Below are 18,315 nucleotides of genomic sequence, written 5' to 3'. Positions count from 1 at the left end.
ATGCGCAAGGAAACAATTGAAGTTGTATTTAGAAAAAAATGATACTATGGCAGCATGGTAACGCAACCACCATCATCATTTGCACTCCACTCTCAAGTGTCTGCTTTTTCATCACTTGTCCCCTTTTTCATCATATGGGACTTCAATATGGTTGTTACTTCCAAACATCTCAAGAGGCCTTTTACAATCGAGCTTTGCAATTTTTTTGGTTTGGTTTTGCTTTGATTTTTATTAGAATTAATAGACTAAAAACAATTGGATTTGACAACAAAGGAAGAACATGAGACAAGAAATTGACATTTCAGCTTTAATTTCCACAATCATATCTGCATTGGACACACAACTTAGAAGAAGTAAAATAGGGCCACAAATACAAAGATCGAGATAAATAAACAGCAGTTGACCACAGAATTGTTACGGACATCGTCAACAACCCACAGACAGCACACAGTAGAACACTCCCGAGTTTGGAAAAATAAAAATGGCAGTTATGAAAAAAAAAAATGGGCTCATAACCACTTCAAAACATCCGCAATAGGACGCAAGGACAGACCCAAATAATAATAAAAAGAAAATGAAAAGCATCTACACTACTCTTAAGTCCAAAACACACAAAGACAACTACTAACCTGTGTGGGCATATTATGCGGACACCTGGGTATGTGGCCTTGTGGGTCTCGAGGCTGCAGCACAGGATATTTTATTACCATGGAACCTTGTGAAACTCAAGATTGGACCAAACTAATATAGAATATCAGAAAAGAAATATTAGTGCATCAACAGATGATTGAAGAAAGTGAACCCCTCGACCCGTCTATTTGTGGTTTGCTATTTACAATTTTCCTTTTTTTCTGTGGATTTTTTCAAGGGGACCTTGCTTATCTGCATTTATTTCTCCCTGATTGACATCTTATTTGCTTTTTTTTCCCCAGCTTTTTTTTCTATTGCAGTTATAATGAAACAATCATTTGTTTTCAACATCGCTGTCCTCCTTGGTCGCTCTCTTGGGAATGAAGTTCATCTTTAGTTCCTTTAAAGTTTGTGCTGGGCTCTTTTGTTCCAATTCATTTTTCTCATCTCTTCGATGTGTCATTTGTCTTGTCCATCAAGCTGCTTGAAGATGGTCTTACGGCACCATCTTTCAACATGCTTGTCTATCATTTCTTTTCTCCTTCCCTGAGACAAATCTTGATATACGCTGACTGACAGTTTGAGGTTTTAAGACCCCCGTGAAGCTAATTAGGGCACACACCTTGGTTGCACATGTGAGCTACCATTATATTTGTCCAGGCTTCTTTCATTTATTTTTTTCTTTATACAATTTTTTTATGAATGCGCAGTCACATTGACGAAAGCCACGACGGCTGTCTGTTATCGTTGTGGAGTCTTGATATTGAGGTTCTATTAGAATGCAACATCACACTCTACCTGCTTGTTGGGATACAACACCAAAGCTTTGCATTCTCATGTTTCAGATGTAGGAGTCTGAACAACTCTAATAATAGATTAAAACAAATAAATATTAGATTTCGTTTCATTATGTTATTCCAGGGGGGCATAAAAGCAACATTTGACGCTAAAAGTAATAGCCCACCAGCAGGTATCTGTTTTTCCATCACGATTGTCTTTGCGACGAGCAAACAGCCTATCAAGGTGTCATCCGCTACCTAATTTGAGACAATTCAAATTCAGGAAGGAGCCTGGTAGGGAAAGCAAAAATAAGTCAAAGCAAGACGTTAAAATGAAAGAAAACAATATCATGTGGAATGCAATACTAACCTAGGGCACAAAATGAAAACCTGTTCTAAAAATGGATTTTGCTGCACTAGTTGAGAATAATTGTGCATACACAACAGTAGGTGGCAGTGACAATCACGGTTAAATTCTTAATTTCAGACAAATTGATGCACTTTGAATATTTTCTGTTACTGACTTAAAAAAAAAAGAAAGTACTCTTTGTAAGTTCATCTAGATTTCTGTCTTCTGTTTTCTATACTGAGGATGCAAGTTTAAGCAGCGGCGTACAATTTCTTAGTAGACAAATTATACTGTTTATAGTCGTGAGAGAGAGGAGCGGGGAGAACAAAATGTTTTCTTGTTCGTAGGGATGGCGGAACAGAAAATAATTGAGAAGCACTTCCCTAATGCTTCTCATTACTTCTCAGGCCTGGTAAATATATATCAATTACAATGGTCTAAGTCATGTACGCCTCCCTCGCAGAATACGACGACGACTTGAGGATGCTTCTCTAGCGAGGCTCTTAGTGGTTATGGCTGAAACAAAGCTAGCTAATGCAAGTTGTCTATGGCGAAGGTCCTAATGCACCTTCAAGGGCCCTCCACCTGCGCTCTGCTGCATAGGTCGCCATGGAGATTTGTCTTTTTTAGCAACTGGAGACGCTTTTGCAAGAAATCGGTCACAGACTTCATCGATCCATTTAGAAATTAAAAAGGGATCGTGTGGACCAGTCTTGGGCACCATAAGAAATCCATGATAAAAAAAACCCCGATAATAGTCCAGTTAGTTGGTCAACAACGTATTATTTACAACAAATACTTTATCTCTGTCTTTTTAGGCCAGTGACATATAGTGTCAGGCTGAACAATTAAGATACATTACTCAGGAAGGGCATTCAAATTAATTTTGGTAAGATTATGCTTTTCATTCTCATATGCGGATCTCATACTACAAGTTTGTTCTTATAAAATTGAGAGTTCTTTCCTTGTGAAATTACCGCTTTATTCTTGTGAAATTTTGTTCTTCCTATAATGTTACTTTATACTGATAATATTGTGTGTTTTTTGTAGTAAGCGTTTCAGATAACGGCTGGCTGGATTACAATTTCGTGAAATTAAGATGATTTATTATGATCTTAATAACACACAACCACGTGACTTTGGCAAAATTGCGTGTTGCTTTCCCCCTGAATGTCATTTCTAAAAGAGAGTGAATTATTGTGAGTGCAGCTGCAGTCTAAAAAGAAAAGAAAAAGAAAAGAAAGTCACTTTGCTGTACAATCGCTTCACGTGGAGTAGAACATGAAGAGCTTTAAAACTTGAAGTAGCAAAAGGGAAATAAGAATCCTACAATATTGGGCAAACTTGCCCCTCTCAAATGTCTGCAAGTGTGTGCGTGAGTGCAAAGGATGTTTACCACGGTGTTCTTAGGATGCATTTGGTCGCTTTTAAAGCCTATTGGGGGTTAAGTGGCTGGTTTCAATATAAATGGGAATCATGCTCTGCTGCTCTGATCCCAGCGTGGATACAATGGCTGACCACCTGCCTTGCCTCCACAGAATTTGAATTGTGTGTGCGCGTGTGCGTATGTGCGGGCGCACGTGCCCCGCTCTCAGCAGGGGATAAAACACAGGAAGAGGGGCACATGGCGCTAAACGCACGCGTGTTCCGAGAAAGGAAAATGTGTACGTGTGTGGGGAAGAGAAGCCACATTGTTTCTGGGAATTACAATTAACGAGGCACAGAAGAGTTGCATTTGCTGGTGTTTATGTATAAATGTCTGTAATGTCTCCTCTGCTCGCTCTCCCATAATCAGACACAGTGGTGAGAGGTCAGCGCCAGCGAGGCCGGCCTTCCCTGCTGGGCCAGATACTGGTTGAAGCACGGATCTTTTACAAACTAAATGTTGATATTTGTTCAGTGTGATTGCATTGATTTATTATAGTATACACTTTAGGGCAGTCCGTTTTTAAATATCCATCTGAACTATGGCAAGTCATCTCTGATTAACCCCTTGGTTAATCCTGGTGGATCTACAGAAATGTTCATTGATGTAGACTGTCCCTGCAATTTGTCATTGACCCATTTGACCACTCAATGAATGTTCCCATCCATCCATCTATCCAAACATCCATCTCTCTACCACAATATCTATTCAGCTCTTCCATGTCCAATCACCTAGTCCTAGTGTATCCAGAATCTATAGAAGTTGGTGTTGCCTTCAGGGACAGTCTGAAATATGTGTGACACAGTACCATCTTTTCGTCTGGCTCTTGTCTCAATTCCTCCGTGGCTTAATGGAGAGAGATGAGCCCTTACAGGCCCTTGGGTCATTGTGGTACTCTTTAAAAGGACATTAGCGACACCCAGTGGCCGTATACTACATTACAACTACACGTCCTAGTGAAACCTGCAACCCCAAATGGCAGTGCTTTGTGTGAGTGAATGCAGATGCTTATAAATACGTATAAAATCCAAACTCATTTGAGATCGTCAAAAGCAAGTGCAAATGAATACGATATCGGTTTCAAGATTAGGACAAAAATACAACTAACCGGACCTTACAATGCTTGCCAATGGTGCTAATCTATCCATCCATCCTTCCATTTTCTGAACCGCTTAGTCCCCTCGGGGGCCGCGGGTGTGCTAATCTAAGCATTAAAAAAAAATCAAAACCTGAACAATGAAAAAATTATATACTGTATAAAAACAAGGAATATTTGTCTTTAGTGTGTCATAGACGTTGTTTTTATCATAGAAGAGCAGATCTCGTTTAAATAAACAATAAATCATTCAAACAGAACAAGAATTACAAGTTGTCAATTCTCGTAAAACATTTCGAAATGCAACATTAAATATAAATCCACTGACATAGATGAAAATAAAGAGCAATTATCTTTGGTCTGTCATGTCAGAGTCAAGTCAGATTTTTTTTATAATTGAAAAAAGGTCTCACATGCCCACAAGTGACGAATATTAACAATAATATTAGCTATATCCTCTGATTTTGAACCCCAGGAGAGCAAGGAAAAACTCCAAAAACCCAAATTGAGGAAAATGGGAAAACTTGAGAAGGGACCGCAGATGGGAGGATCTTCCTTGCAGGACCGCCAGGCTACAATGGATGAGTTAGGTTTTCTTGCTTTGTGTCTTAGAGCTTCTTTCTCTAAAATCCTAGTTACATGACACTGTGTAAAACAAGATTCACTACCAGGCCTATGTCAATTCCTCGGGACAAGAGCTCATTAAAACAAAAGAAAACAAATCTATCCCTCCTGGCATCATAGTACTGAAATCAGCCGATCAAAGTAAACATGATCAACATGTGGTGCGTCAAAGCAGCCAGCTACAGTTGAAGTGTGACGAGGAGGGCGTGAGCGCGCAGCACGCTTGCAAACTACTCTCGGTGAACTCTTTCAAGGTGAAGTTCCACGGCTCATGCACCGTCACGCTGGCAATCAAACAGACACACACATCATATAGTTTTTTGGAGGTATTGACATGTCCGTGTGTGAGTGTCTGGGCGTGAGCTAAGGCTGACAGCAGCTGCTGCATGAGTGTGTTCATCTATTTATTGTATACTGCTTTCGACTGTGTCTTTTCTAAAGAGTACTACAGACTTATTTCATACCTGTTGTAAAGTTGTGTGCAGCAGGTGAGCAGCTCTGTGGCTACCGTCACGTTGGTGCTGTTCAATGTGATGCTAAGGTAGTTTGGGCACTCCAGTTTGGGAATGTACAGCGTGCCTATACACACACGCACGCGCACACACACGCACGCGCGCGCACACACACACACACAAACACACACACATTTTTAATTTGAAATGTTTTCTCATCTTCATCATTTTCATTACTCTGTTTGATTTCATTATAACGCGGTGCATTCACTGCAATGGTGGGTTGTTATGTTCCCAAAAGCGGACACAATAACTCATCATAAGTAATAATAACTAATTAATTCAAAGAACAGACACTAAGTGAAGGGACAAATGGAGCCCAGATTTATTCACATCTTCCGTCTAGTCATATTAATATGACATATGCGTGTGAATATTCATGCAAACGTGTTCCAAATAGGATGATTCAAATTCGACTGTAGGAAGTGATGACGCGTACCCAACGGGACATTTTTTGTTCCCCTACTTAACAAGAAGGCAACATCGGGATGTGCGGGATCATAAATGGTCTAAATTGTCAATAAAGGGTGAACTATGAATGAAGCGTGGGTAATCACCTGCAACACAGGCCGTCATGAAACAGGAAACGCAGCCTGCAATCAGGGATCGGACGCCACAAGAGGAAATGTCGCTCCGTCTCTCCGGAGCCATTGATACTGCATTAATAATAACAATATAGTCATTGTTTTGGGGAAGAGATGAGTGATTTGCGGTTGCGCCACTCACTCAGTGCTGCGATCGACATGCCGAGAGAGGCAAAGTTGGAAAAGCTGCACAGGGCGTACGTGGCGATTGTTTTGGAGTGGACCTGTCAAAGGGCAATCCATCCAGTTTTGTTATATAATCAATACATTTGGCTTATGTTGGTTTTGGTGTTTAGTCATCAGTTAGGCTTACAGGATACAAAGAGCAAAAAAAGAGCAAAAAAAGCCAACCTTACAGAAATGTATTGTTTTACGTTGTTGACGTACTCCGGTCCGCCAGCCTTGCGCGTCTTTATCAGCAGCGATAGCTTCTGGTAAGCCACAATTTCGTTGAGGAAGGTCTTAAGTCCCACCAGCTCAGCGACTACAAAGCTGTCCTCCCAGGAAACTCCCATCATGAACGCCAGGGGCATGAGGATGTACGAAAACATCAGCTGGGAAAAGGCATCATTTGACTTGATTTGTCTTTGCACAGAAAGTTGTTTGAATTCATTTTGTGCGCGTACTTTACCGAGAAGCTGAGCTGCGGGTAGTCAAACATGGCCCCCAGCCAGGAGACGACGCCATCTAAGAAAGCCAACAGCGCTGTGAAGGACAAGAGGTTGACCACCACGTTGGCCACCAGGCTCACTGCAAACATGGCCCCTTGTGATGCGGCCTCCAGAATGTTGGTGCTTTCCCTGAAGGAATCAGTCAACATTTCAAATCAGCCCTTGGTTTGCACGGTCTTTATTCCCCTTGAAATCTTTTTTTTCTTCTTCACTGTTTGACTTTGACGTCGGGGCTCGATTTTGTGCTGGGCGTCTCTGTTTCTGGCCAGAAAAGTTTCGAGACGGTCAGCGAGGCGGGAGCAGACATCAACGACGCAGTCATCAAGTGAGACGCTTCCACCTTGCAGAAACAAGGAAATACTAAATAAATCATCTTTATCCACGGCTCATTGATTCTACAATGAGCCATCAAGCGAGTGTTTACTACAGTACGGTTCAAGTCCACTCATATGACCTACGGCAGGTTGTTAGTGCCCCCACCCCTTTGTGTGCATTCCATCCTGTTCCTCACCCCGAAGGAGATGAAGACAGCCAAGAGAGACCCGGCAATGCTGGCAAAGCCTCCCGTCATCAAGGCGTGGATCTCGGACAGTGTGAGCCCACTGATGTAGGGTCGGATCAAAAGGGGGGTTTCTATCTGAAACATTGATTTGACGTGATGAGGTTTTTGGTTTCGGTGTATTTTTTGTCGTCATGGCGACACACCTGCCCCAAGAAGATATTCGCCGCCGCTGCCATCGATTCGACCGAAGACGTTCCCATGGTAACCTGCATTATGAAGCCCATCTGTTGACAGGAAGCACAACCTCGGGTGTTGTCGCGTCCTGTGCTTTGCAATTCGCTGCTTTCTCACCTTGTAAATCAGCCACTGCATGAAGCCCAAGTGGTAGAGAATAGAGATGAAGGAACTCATGAAAATCAAGACGGGCATCACCTGTAGCAAAAGCATTTAAAAAGAAACAGCAACAACATCAATACTTTCAGCACATTCTCTGACTAAATGTCACAATGCACCTACTACCTTGAAGATGAAGAAGTGGTCCTCGTAATTGTCCCCAAAGAGAAAACGAGAGCCAACATCCGTGTAGGCTATGAAGACCTGCAAAGAGAACATTTTGTCACACATTCATCAGGGTGGCAAAATCACACCGACCTGCACATTGATTTTGTCTTTTATATTTCACAGTTTGAGGCACACAAGTGTCCTCTATCGACCTTTAATAATATTTTATTATAATTATTATGAATTTTGATAAATATTATGATGAGTGGTTCCAAAAATGGATGGATGGATAGTCATCTTTATGAAGACGCCAATTATGTCCCATGATAATTATCCGGATGGATTCAGAAGGTCGGGTAAATATCAGTATGCGACAATGTATATCAAAGCGTATACATTTTCAAATAATCACATACCTAGGAAATCACAATGTCCCATCACTGGCAAACTCGCAGGTAGGCTACTTATGTGGTCCTTGAAGGCCAACTGTTTGCGACTGTCATTTTTGTTGCAAATCATTTTACAGTAGCTGTTGTCCTCCCTTAAAGTGATCAATTAAAATGTATTCATACACATTTTATTATCTACTATTAATTTATTTTATTAAATACTTTGTAAACAAAATTAACAATATGAAGTAAAAACATTTTTTTGTTTACGTTCATTTAATTTGTTATCTATTTTATCATATAATTGATGAATTAAATATAGTTAAAGTAACTGTACATAATAAATTTGAAATGCTGATTATTTTTGGGGGTTATTTATTATTCTAACCTTCTTTTACTTCCTCTACAAATGACCAGGCTCATCTGTGTATTCACAAAATTGAATCAGGCCGTTAAAAGCACATATGTTTGCCCATCTTTATTCAAATTTATTTAAATTCATAATTGGTTGAAACAAGTGACAAAAAAGTTTTTGTGTGTATTTTATTCACTTTATTTTTACTTAATTTTATCAGCTAAATTTCATGGGTGTGTGTACAATGCATACCTCAATATAGTAGCCGAGCCATTTCAGTGTTTTTAAACCAAAGGATGTCCTCAGAACGAAAAGCCCACAGATAAACTGCAGCCCGAGTCCACAGAACAACGGTTGCCAAGACCACTAAACCATACACATAATGATGAACTTCAGACTTAGAGTGTACTAACTCAATTTCATTTTGCAGACGTGATTTTGGAAAGTGAGCTTTCCATCAGATTTGCGTTTGTTCTGAGCATTGGTCCAAGACCATTTTAAAGGAAGCCAGTGTGTGTGCGTGACATACACAAAAAGGATGCTTGGAGAAGAGCATCGTGAAAAAGATGAGGAGCAGCAAACCAAAAAAAGACACCAGTTGTCTTTCTCCTCGTTTGGCTGTGTCCAGTACCAACCAGCACACAAGGCCCACCAGCGCACAGGCACATATCAGCCTACATGGAGGAGAAATCCAAAATCAAACAACTGGACCATACACTGATCATTGTGATCATTTTCATCACTTTCACCATCTGAGTCGAATCCACTGTTTGCTGGCCAGGTCCCGGACAGGAAGTAGGCCTTCCCATATCCGATCACCGTAGCGTGCCATCGTCCAATCCCAGATGAGGAAGAAGAGAACCAGTAAGGAGATAACCAGCAACCCAATGGCCCGATGGAAATCCAGCACGCAGGCCGCAATCACCACGGCAGCCCAGCCTGGAACACACGGCCAGTTCATACCTGCTTTCTTATCTGGGCCACCCCAACATCTTAACACAGATGGGCATTCTGTCCTAGGGCCCGGATCAGTCGGATTGGTAAGATGCCCTGCTCTGCATCTCAAATGACTTACTTCTAAAAGAGAGTCACCATTTTTTCAGGATCTTGAATTATATTTCAACAGAGACTACTCACCTGCCGCAATCAGCAGCTTCAGAAGAAGAACTAGTGTGTCTCGGTGTTGGACGCATAAGTGTTTCAGTGCAGCTACTTTCTGCTTCAGCAAGCTGCAGCAAAACAAAACAAAACAAAAGAATAATATAGAATAGAAGATAAAGTAGGAAAGGAATTCAAGGTAGCAATATTAGGTAAACCTCTATAAGATCAAATAAAAAATGTTTTATACCTTTACTGAGGAGAGTCAAAATCAATGTAATCAATCTATTTCCCGTTTCATTCATAAAGGTTGAATTTGTGACGTTGCTCTTGTATGTTATTATCATGGTGTACCTAATAAAGTGGTGTGAGTGTGATACGTGTTTAAAAGACCCACAAAGTGGAATTGTGTCGGTTCGACTTTTTTTCATCATCTTCATCCATGGCGGAGTCCATGTTGACGTATGCTCCTTCCTGCCGCACGCGCACAAATGCGCGCGTGCACACATACAAACACGCTTGCGCGCGTGCACACACACACGCACGCACACGCACCCACACACACACGCACGCACGCACACACACACACAGCCTGAGGAGAATGAAGTTTTTTAAACCTGTTTACACAAGGTTCCGGGTAGTACAATGAGTGAAAGTTTAACTGTCATCAAGCCGACTCCATTAAAAGTTGTACATTTGGGAGTGAAAGTTTGAAGGCAAAAGTCACATTTTGTTGATAAGGTTTGGGGTTTTTAGGGCTGAGATATTCAGGTGGGAAAGTTATTAGCAAGAAATGTTCAATACATTTATGATTTTCGAGGAAAAAAAGTAGATATAAGTCAAACAGCTTAAAGAAAAAGTAGATATAAGTCAAACAGCTTAAAGTAAAAAACTACAAAAAAATAATTGACCAAAAAAATAAAACTTTTTATATTTGTACTCGTTTGAAGGACCATTTTATTGTTTGGCTTTTGACTGACTTTGTTGTTTTACGGTATTTTTATATCAATACTGAATATCAATTCGATTTTCAATGTACTATTTCCAGTGGTTGTGCCATCGTTATATATCTGTTATATATAAAGCGCTTTGTTACAGCTACAGCTGCTACATAAATAAAGTTGTACTGCATTGTCATATTTTCCCATAAGGCATATATGCTAACATGACATATTAGTATTAAAGTAGTATTGCATTGTCATATTTTTCCATAAGATAAATATGCTAACATTACATATTAGTTTTTGAGGAACATGAGGAATAAAAGTAAATAAAGGGTGAAAAAGAGTGATCTGCATTCCAGACAAAAGCTGTTGATTTTGGAGACACTACATTTTTGTGTGTAAAGTGTAACTATGTTCCTACCTGGGCCCCAAAGGCTCTGATGTGTTTTCTGCTTTTGTGCCTGCCAATCATCTCCATCATATTGGTGCTCTACTTTGAACACACTAGCAGCAAAAGAGTATGGACACGCACCTTTCTCCATGCACATGCTGCTCCACCCTTTTCCGACTGAATCGCTTCGGGTCATGGTCATGCCAACTCCTGAGGCACCAACCACAAGAGGGCAGCATCACATCATTTCTCTCTAACGTCAAACTGAACAAATGAGGTCACAATATCTTGTTCAAGGCATACTATAATTGATGAGACAATCTTATAAAATGATGTGGTCAAGAAATATGTATTCCAATTTGACTTGAAATATTTCTGAATACTTGTCATTTCATTACTCATCAAAAAGAAAAAGAAAAGAAAAGCACTGCAAATAGGTTAAAATATTAAAACTATGAAATATGAGAAAAATAATGAAAAATATGAAACTGTAAATAATCTTAAAACCCGTTATAATCGATGGTTATTTTCATTTTGTCAAAACAGTCAAATCATTTCAAACTGAAAATAATAAATTACAAATTATGAATAGAAATTTGACGTCATTCCATGCATCAAAAACTCTTTTATAATCTTTTTTTAAAGACAGTCATTGCACTAATCCATATGCAATTAGTGCTAAATGGAGCACAGAGACGTGATGAATGACTTGTTTGCAGGAATTATGACACATTACTGTACACACACGTGTGTGCGAGACTGCTGCCAGTGGCACCAAGGCCTTATGAGTGGCATGAATGATGGACGGCCATACTTCATATGCTTGGAGCAGCCGTCACTTCTCAACAGGAAGGACACGATTAGTTGCAATATTCGCTTGTTGTAACAACCTTTTCATTAGCGCCACGGACAACCGTGTTGTATTGTGTGCGCGTGCGTGCGCGTGCGTGTGCGCGGCTCTATAATTACGCTGCTCTATTCAGCAGCAGAGTCCGTGCGTCACTATAAACGTCATGTTAAAGTCACAGCGGCGGAAAATGAGGAAGAGAAGGAAGAGCGTGGATATGTGGCGTCATTGATTGTCAAGGTGAAACATGGAGCACAGCTCCAACAACATGTTGACATCATACAAAGCGTAAAGTTTGCAAGATCTTTAGTATAAGTTAAGTTTGTGCATGCACACCATGGTATTTGGCGGCGCACTGGCTAACACGTCCACCTCACTTGCAGGCTCCAGTTTTTACGTGTGGAGTTTGGGTGTTGCCCACGTGGAATTGCTCCGGGTAGTTAGGTTTCCTTCAACGTTCCAGAGACATGCATGGTAGGCCGATTGAACACTTTAAATTGTCCAGAGGTGTGATTGTAAGTGCAAATGTTTGTTTGTCTATATGCGCCCTGCCATTGGCTGGCAACCAGTTGAAGGTGTTCCTCACCTATTGCCCGAAGACTGCTGGGATAGGCATTTTATGGAAAATATTTTTGAAATGTATTTTAATTGAAATATATATTCTCTTATATTTGATCTATTTTGAGGATATAGCAATGGGTCTTATTTTGTTTGGAACAAAACTGCATCTTTGTGCCAAATGTGATCCCCCCCCCCTTCCCCTTTTCCTCATTCTCCTCCTCGATCTCACTCTTTCTGACAAGGACATTCCTTCTTCACTACTCAAGGCAAGTCCAGTCCAGACTAATGTTAACCCTTTATGTCCCACTCTGGCCTGCAGACTGGACCAACGCAAGTTAGATATGTATATGTTTATATCAGGGGTGTAACGATTCATCGATACACATCGATTAATCGATATAATACTCTACGATTTATTGGCATCGATGCTAAACGTAAACATCGATTTATATCGCCGTGTTTGACCTCGGACATTAGACGCGACTTTATTTTGAAATCCAGTTCATTGTTGCTCGCTTCCTTTTTCCGGGAGCAGTGCGCGCGGCGTTGTTGTGTTGTATGGCTAGTGTCCAAAAAGACGAGGAAATTTGCTCCCCTTTAGGCTTCAAGTCATTCGTTTGGAAGCAGTTTGGATTCCAAAGAAAAGATGCCTCAACGGACAAGACATGTGCAGTTTGTAAATCCTGCCATGCGGTGAAAAGAAAAAACACGACATCAAAGTTCAGTGTTAAAATAAGCACTTTGTATACTACAGTACTCTTGTAATTTCCTAAATAAAGAGTTTGCAGTACCTTGTTGATTTTGCGTATGAATTGTTATAAATCAGATTATTGTTCTGTATTTTTTATTTTAAAAAAAGAAATCGATCGTAGAGCACTATATCGCGATATATCGTGAATGAATCGCAGCAGGCTTTAAGATATCGGCAAATATCGTATCGTAGTTCTTCGTATCGATATGATATCGTATCGTGACAAAACCCGCGATTTACACCCCTATTTGTTACAATTGACTCTACTGCTTACATTTTATTGTGTAAAAGAAGATTTAGAAGGGAAATCTATTTTGGAGCCCTTCACCTGCAGACTGGACAACCATAACGAAGTGCCAGTTGACTCCGACGTGAGCTGCCTCCTGGATCCATCCATCCATCTATCCATCCAATCAGGGGAGGGGGGGGGGGGGGGGAGAGAGCTCGAGCTTGAGTTGAGAGAAGAGCGAGAGTCTTCTTGGCACAATGTACTGAGTGTGACAGTGTGATTTCAGCTGCACTGAAGGAAGATTTCACAGGCTGTGTGAGGGGATAAAAGGAGCAAACTGGGCTTTGTTTTGCTTTTTTTCACACCTTGTCAGACCTGCCCGTACACCCCGCTCCCCACAAGGATTTTTTTTTTTTTTTTTCATCTTTGAGCCACCTTGCAACCCTTTTCCCTTGATTGGCTGCACTCAACCCCACTGCCAACCTGGGCTCGGGCCGTGGGGGCTGCTCGGCGCGCCTTGGCTGAGATTTGCAACCCGACATGAGCGCATACAAAGCCGGCGTTAATGGGGCTTGGTGGTCCCTGACGCCGTGGAGGAGCTATAAAGGCTGGATGTTGTGCTTGTGGGTAGCTGTGGTCGGGCTAGCGGTGGGCTCCGGAGACCCGTGGCTGTCCGCCGAGGCATGTCCGTCCTCCTGCGCCTGCAGCAACACCAGAATCTCCTGCGTGGATCCGGAGAGGGGCATCGCCTCCGTTCCCATCCTTCAGAGCGAGGCGGAGATGGAGAACATCACGGACATGTGAGGGCTTTTTTTTTTTTTTGTGCGCATTCTTACGAATCCTCTCCACGTCTCCTCTGCTTGGCAGCTGACGTCTGGTCTGAGGCAGACCAACCATTAAGCAACCATCTGTATTGATGCATTTATGTATTTTTAGAAGCACCTATACATAGAAAAGCATGTAAAAAGGTACCAACGTTCATTTATCTTTTCGAGTGGCTCGCAGTTATGAGGGTCGGGATTCGAACCTCGACTCCTCGCTGTGTGGACAGCAAATTCTCGCCATGCTTGCTTGTGTTTGATTTTATCATATTTTCTTCACATTCCAAAATCATGATTGTTGGATTCATATAAGACTCGAAATTGGCTGGTGACCAATCCAGGGTCTCGCCCAGTCAGGTAGCCTATAGTCTCGCTCACCGGCGAGCTGCGACCCCACCATGAGGACATATGCGTATGTTGTAGAAAATTGATGATTTAGTTGACATATTTCTGATTTGTTCATATACAGCCGTTGGGCAGTGTGTGCTGTCCAAATATTGGCACAGACACTGGATGACCGTGATTGTCTATTTATGAAGTCCACCAGGAGATGAGGAAAAAAAATCAATTTGACAATCCCTCAGAGAGAAAGAAAAAGAAGCTATTGTGCCGATGAGGATCAAGCAAATCAGTAATCATTTATCAAAAATGATAAATTAATAGGACAAGCGTCATAACAGGTTATATAAACCGGTGTAAGCGTCTCAAGCAGAGATTCGGTGCCGTTATCTGACTTGGCACAAGATAAACAGCCTTGTCCGTGATCACTTTCTGTCAGAGATAAATGCTGGATCTTTATTATCCTTAAGCCTTGGAGGGGTCCTTGGGAGTCTGTTTTTTTTTTTCACATTATTTATCTTACCTGCTTCCATTATTTTTATTTATCATTTTTCATAGGCTTTATATTATTTTAACTATATTAATTTGTTATACATTTTTAAACATTTATTGTATTTTTTTTCAAGTGAACTGAATATTTTGTTATTTTATTATTTATTGTGATTATTTAAAAATAATAAGGATGGAAGGAAAGCATTACAGCATGCAAATTACTGTCAATCATATAGTAGCCTACATCAACATACTGTCCTTAACTTCAGGCTATCAATCATATAATTTACATCATCATACTGTCCTTAACTGCCCCTCGGGAATAGATAACATCTTCTGATTTGGAACATGCCATAACCACAACTTCAGCTATACCATTGCAGTTCAATGACATCCAATAATAAAACCTGCACGTGTCCCAACGAGGACCGAGTCTGTATTAAATACGGTCATTATATTGTTGCTCATGCACCATATACCGCACGGTCTGTTAATGGCTGTTCCGTTATTTATTATTATTTATTTATTATCCCAGACCATCCTAATTTGTCTTTTCACACACCTACCTGCAGGCAAGTGGTCCCGAAGCATTTTGTAATGCATGATAAAATCCAGGTGTCCTCTGGGGTTTGTCATCCATCTACAACAGCCTTTGTCATTATCCAATTATTTTACCCATTTCAACATGCTGACAGCATTAGCCCACCCTCTTTACCCCTGCACTCAGCCGAAAAAAAAATCAACCAAAAGCATCATAACATATGTAATCGTCCTGTAAGACCACAAATCTAGTTTTGATCTCCTTCACCTCCTGCAGGTCACTTGCACACCACACTTTGGGAATGCTTAAATTGGCACAATGGACAAAAATCTGGTCTTTGGGGTATGCTGTTGTCCAACAGTCCGAACTTTTGAACCACCACCACGTAGCAACACAGTTCGCGCACCCCCCGTTTTCACCTGCACACAACAACCACACCATCAAGTCTTTTATTGCCAGGATCTCTTGCTTTTTGGGAAACGATTGTATCAGACTGCCATTACATTTTTAATCTTCCGCGCCACCATTTCAAAATGCTTGCTGTTGATTGTGCTTTTGCTTATTGGAATGCATGACAAAATGCAGGTGTCCCCTGGGTTATGCTCTTTGTTGTTATCTACAGTGTTTCTGTTTTCGTGCAGCCACTTTATTGGGCATCATCTTCTCGCCCATACACATTCAGAAAAAAAAAGTCTTTAATAATTAACTATCTGGTTTTAACTTTTTTTTTTTTTTAACCCTTGTACTGGATTGTACGGTATCTGATTGTTAGGGTGTACCTAATGAGAGTGTCATCATAATTAGTTTGCAGTTCTTAATAAGACTTTTAGTTATATCAGCTAACCGTGTTCCGTAAGCTTGTCAAATTTTATTCGAATGAGTGTCTTCCTAAACGTGGTCGCATACTATTTGGATGTCCTTGTGAGTACATAAAAAGGACAAGGACATATCTTTTCTTTATGTTCTGACATTGGTCCTTACAGAGTGTTCTCAAGTGCCAGCCAGTAAGAGCTTGTTTATGGTTCTAACCTCATCCGAAACGCTCTCAATTGTACTGAAAAAGTCTCCTCTACAAAAGCACTTGCTGACCGACATGCTTTCCTTTGTGCTCCTATACACGCATCTGTCCTCCCCAGGTTCATTTTTACACTTTGACTGGTAATTATGCTCCCTTTATCAGCGGTGCTTTGTCTCGCATGGGAATGTTTACTTGCCACAATAAATGAGACGGCTGCCTGACACGCTGTTTGTATCACCCGACAGCTACATCGCCAACCAGAGCAGCTTCTCGTCCATCAACGACAAAGACCTGCACTACTACAAGAACCTCAGGAACCTGTGAGTCTATTGGAATAGCTTGATGGAGGTCACTAAATGTGTTGAAAGTATGATAATGCATAGGGTTCACTTGAGGTGGCGTAGTGGATGAGTGGTAACACATGTGCCTCACAATTCTGAGGGCGGGGGTTTGAATCCAGGATGTGGCTTTCCGTTTGAAGGTTTGAGTGTTCTCTCCAGTGCACATGCCAAAAACATGCACGCTAGGTCAAAGGAAGACTCTCAATAGTCTGGAGGTGTGAATGTGACTGTGAGCAGTTATCTAATGTGCCTTGTGATTGGCTGGAAACCAGTTTGGTATATCTCGGCTCTTGCCTCAAAGTCACCTGAAACAGGCTCCAGCTCACCCGCCACCCAAGTGAGGATAAGCATTTATTTATGTCCTTGTTTATTCACAATGTATTTCATCAATTGATCAAATCCGTGTTTTTGGCACGCATATATTTTCTTGCATTTTCTCGTTTTTTTGTAATTAAATTGTAATTTAATATTCAAGGTAATCAGTTTTGATTTTGGAATACAGACGACCTGCGCGCTAAAGACGGTTTGTTTTGCCATTTCGGAATAAGCGATTTCATGCGCGCTGATTGGATTATTAATCGACATAAACCTCTTCATTTAAAATAAAATCTTGATCGTAATGGGCTTTATATGGCTAGAATATTCCAAATGGGGTGTGTACATGAAACATTTTTATTCCGATCAGGTTTTTAATCCGAATAAATATGTCCAAGTAAACATAGCCACTGGTCTAAAGGGAAAAAATTAGTGGGTGTGTCGCAGCAGGGAAAACAGGACATTTGAGTTGTGCCACATCATAGCATGTAGATGCTGAGAATGAGGTATGTCAAGAGTTTAAAAAAAAAAAAATGTTTGTTGCTTTTGTACTGATGTGTTAAACATGATGATGTGTGTGTCAGAACGGTGACCAACAGCAGGCTGACGTACGTCTCCAAGCTGGCCTTTCAGAACAATGTCAAATTACAATATCTGTAAGTATAGAAGAAAAAAAAGTCACTTTTGACTCCATTCACTCATTGCACATTAATTTACCGCTTAGTCCATTTTAACTATGTTGCTAATCAAAACAGAAGCACCTATCAAGGTAATACAGTCTTCACTTTAAAGCTCTCATTCATCAGGAAAAAATGGAAGTAACAAAATCATTATCACTATCATTGCATTCACTCAGTTTGAATTTCCTTTGTGACCACTAAAACGATATCAACATTTGATTGGAAGGAATCTGAAAGACAACAACTTGTCGTCATTGTCCTGGACCATATTCCGACACCTCAACATCTCCTACATGTGAGTAGATTCATAGCTGGATGGGGTGGATATTAAAGGTAAAATGATACACTGTTTTTCATGTGTGTGCAACATAATTATGCTCATAGAAGAAACATTACATGCAAGTTGGCCCGACGATGTCCTTGTTTGACCTGCAGAGGAAAAAAAAAATACTCGTCTCGCTCTACTTTTTGCTGTCCTTGACTGTCTGCGTTAAGCATGTGTGTGTGTGTGTGTGTGTGTGGTTGTGTG

General features: G+C 40.8%; 2 protein-coding genes across 4 annotated transcripts in view; one reads left to right on the top strand and one right to left on the bottom strand.

Moving 5' to 3' along the window:
• Positions 1-369: 369 nt before the first annotated feature.
• On the bottom strand, positions 370-11,016 carry LOC133154756 (solute carrier family 28 member 3-like). 3 transcript variants are annotated; one of them, XM_061279737.1, is made up of 17 exons: positions 10,882-11,016; positions 9,914-9,990; positions 9,556-9,647; positions 9,168-9,357; positions 8,948-9,092; positions 8,671-8,784; positions 7,693-7,770; positions 7,525-7,605; positions 7,377-7,457; positions 7,183-7,308; positions 6,884-7,011; positions 6,632-6,800; positions 6,357-6,554; positions 6,143-6,224; positions 5,974-6,072; positions 5,369-5,483; positions 370-5,188 (listed from the first exon to the last, which is right to left on the bottom strand). In XM_061279737.1, the coding sequence occupies exons 1-17, from the start codon at positions 10,939-10,941 to the stop codon at positions 5,071-5,073; spliced, it is 1,953 nt and encodes a 650-aa protein (XP_061135721.1). In that variant the 5' UTR covers positions 10,942-11,016; the 3' UTR covers positions 370-5,070. The 3 variants fall into 3 exon arrangements, 2 of the variants coding, with proteins under 2 accessions (XP_061135721.1, XP_061135722.1); XM_061279738.1 differs by having other exon boundaries at positions 9,914-10,034; positions 10,882-10,991; XR_009714522.1 differs by lacking the exon at positions 370-5,188 and having other exon boundaries at positions 5,441-5,483; positions 6,388-6,554.
• Positions 11,017-13,488: 2,472 nt separating this feature from the next.
• Positions 13,489-18,315, top strand: part of ntrk2a (neurotrophic tyrosine kinase, receptor, type 2a) — a 52,864-nt gene continuing 48,037 nt past the window's right edge. The window contains exons 1-4 of the mRNA XM_061279376.1: positions 13,489-14,039; positions 16,696-16,770; positions 17,691-17,762; positions 18,013-18,081. Coding sequence (XP_061135360.1) covers positions 13,780-14,039; positions 16,696-16,770; positions 17,691-17,762; positions 18,013-18,081 — 476 coding nt within the window. The 5' untranslated portion in view covers positions 13,489-13,779. The remainder of the gene's footprint in view (positions 14,040-16,695; positions 16,771-17,690; positions 17,763-18,012; positions 18,082-18,315) is intronic.

Source organism: Syngnathus typhle, linkage group LG5 (genome assembly GCF_033458585.1).
Source record: "Syngnathus typhle isolate RoL2023-S1 ecotype Sweden linkage group LG5, RoL_Styp_1.0, whole genome shotgun sequence".
NCBI classification, from domain to species: Eukaryota; Metazoa; Chordata; class Actinopteri; order Syngnathiformes; family Syngnathidae; genus Syngnathus; species Syngnathus typhle.
The sequence above is the reverse complement of the archived record's forward strand: the minus strand, read 5'-3'. Positions and strand labels throughout refer to the sequence as shown.

Coding starts and splice junctions, on each gene's coding strand:
- LOC133154756 (XM_061279737.1), bottom strand. CDS start 10,941: ATGATGGAGATGATTGGCAGGCACAAAAGCAGAAAACACATCAGAGCC. Junction 9,991..10,881: donor TCAGAGCCTTTGGGGCCCAG/GTAGGAACATAG, acceptor CGCGTGCGGCAG/GAAGGAGCATACGTCAACAT. Junction 7,458..7,524: donor TGCAGTGGCTGATTTACAAG/GTGAGAAAGCAG, acceptor TCCTGTCAACAG/ATGGGCTTCATAATGCAGGT.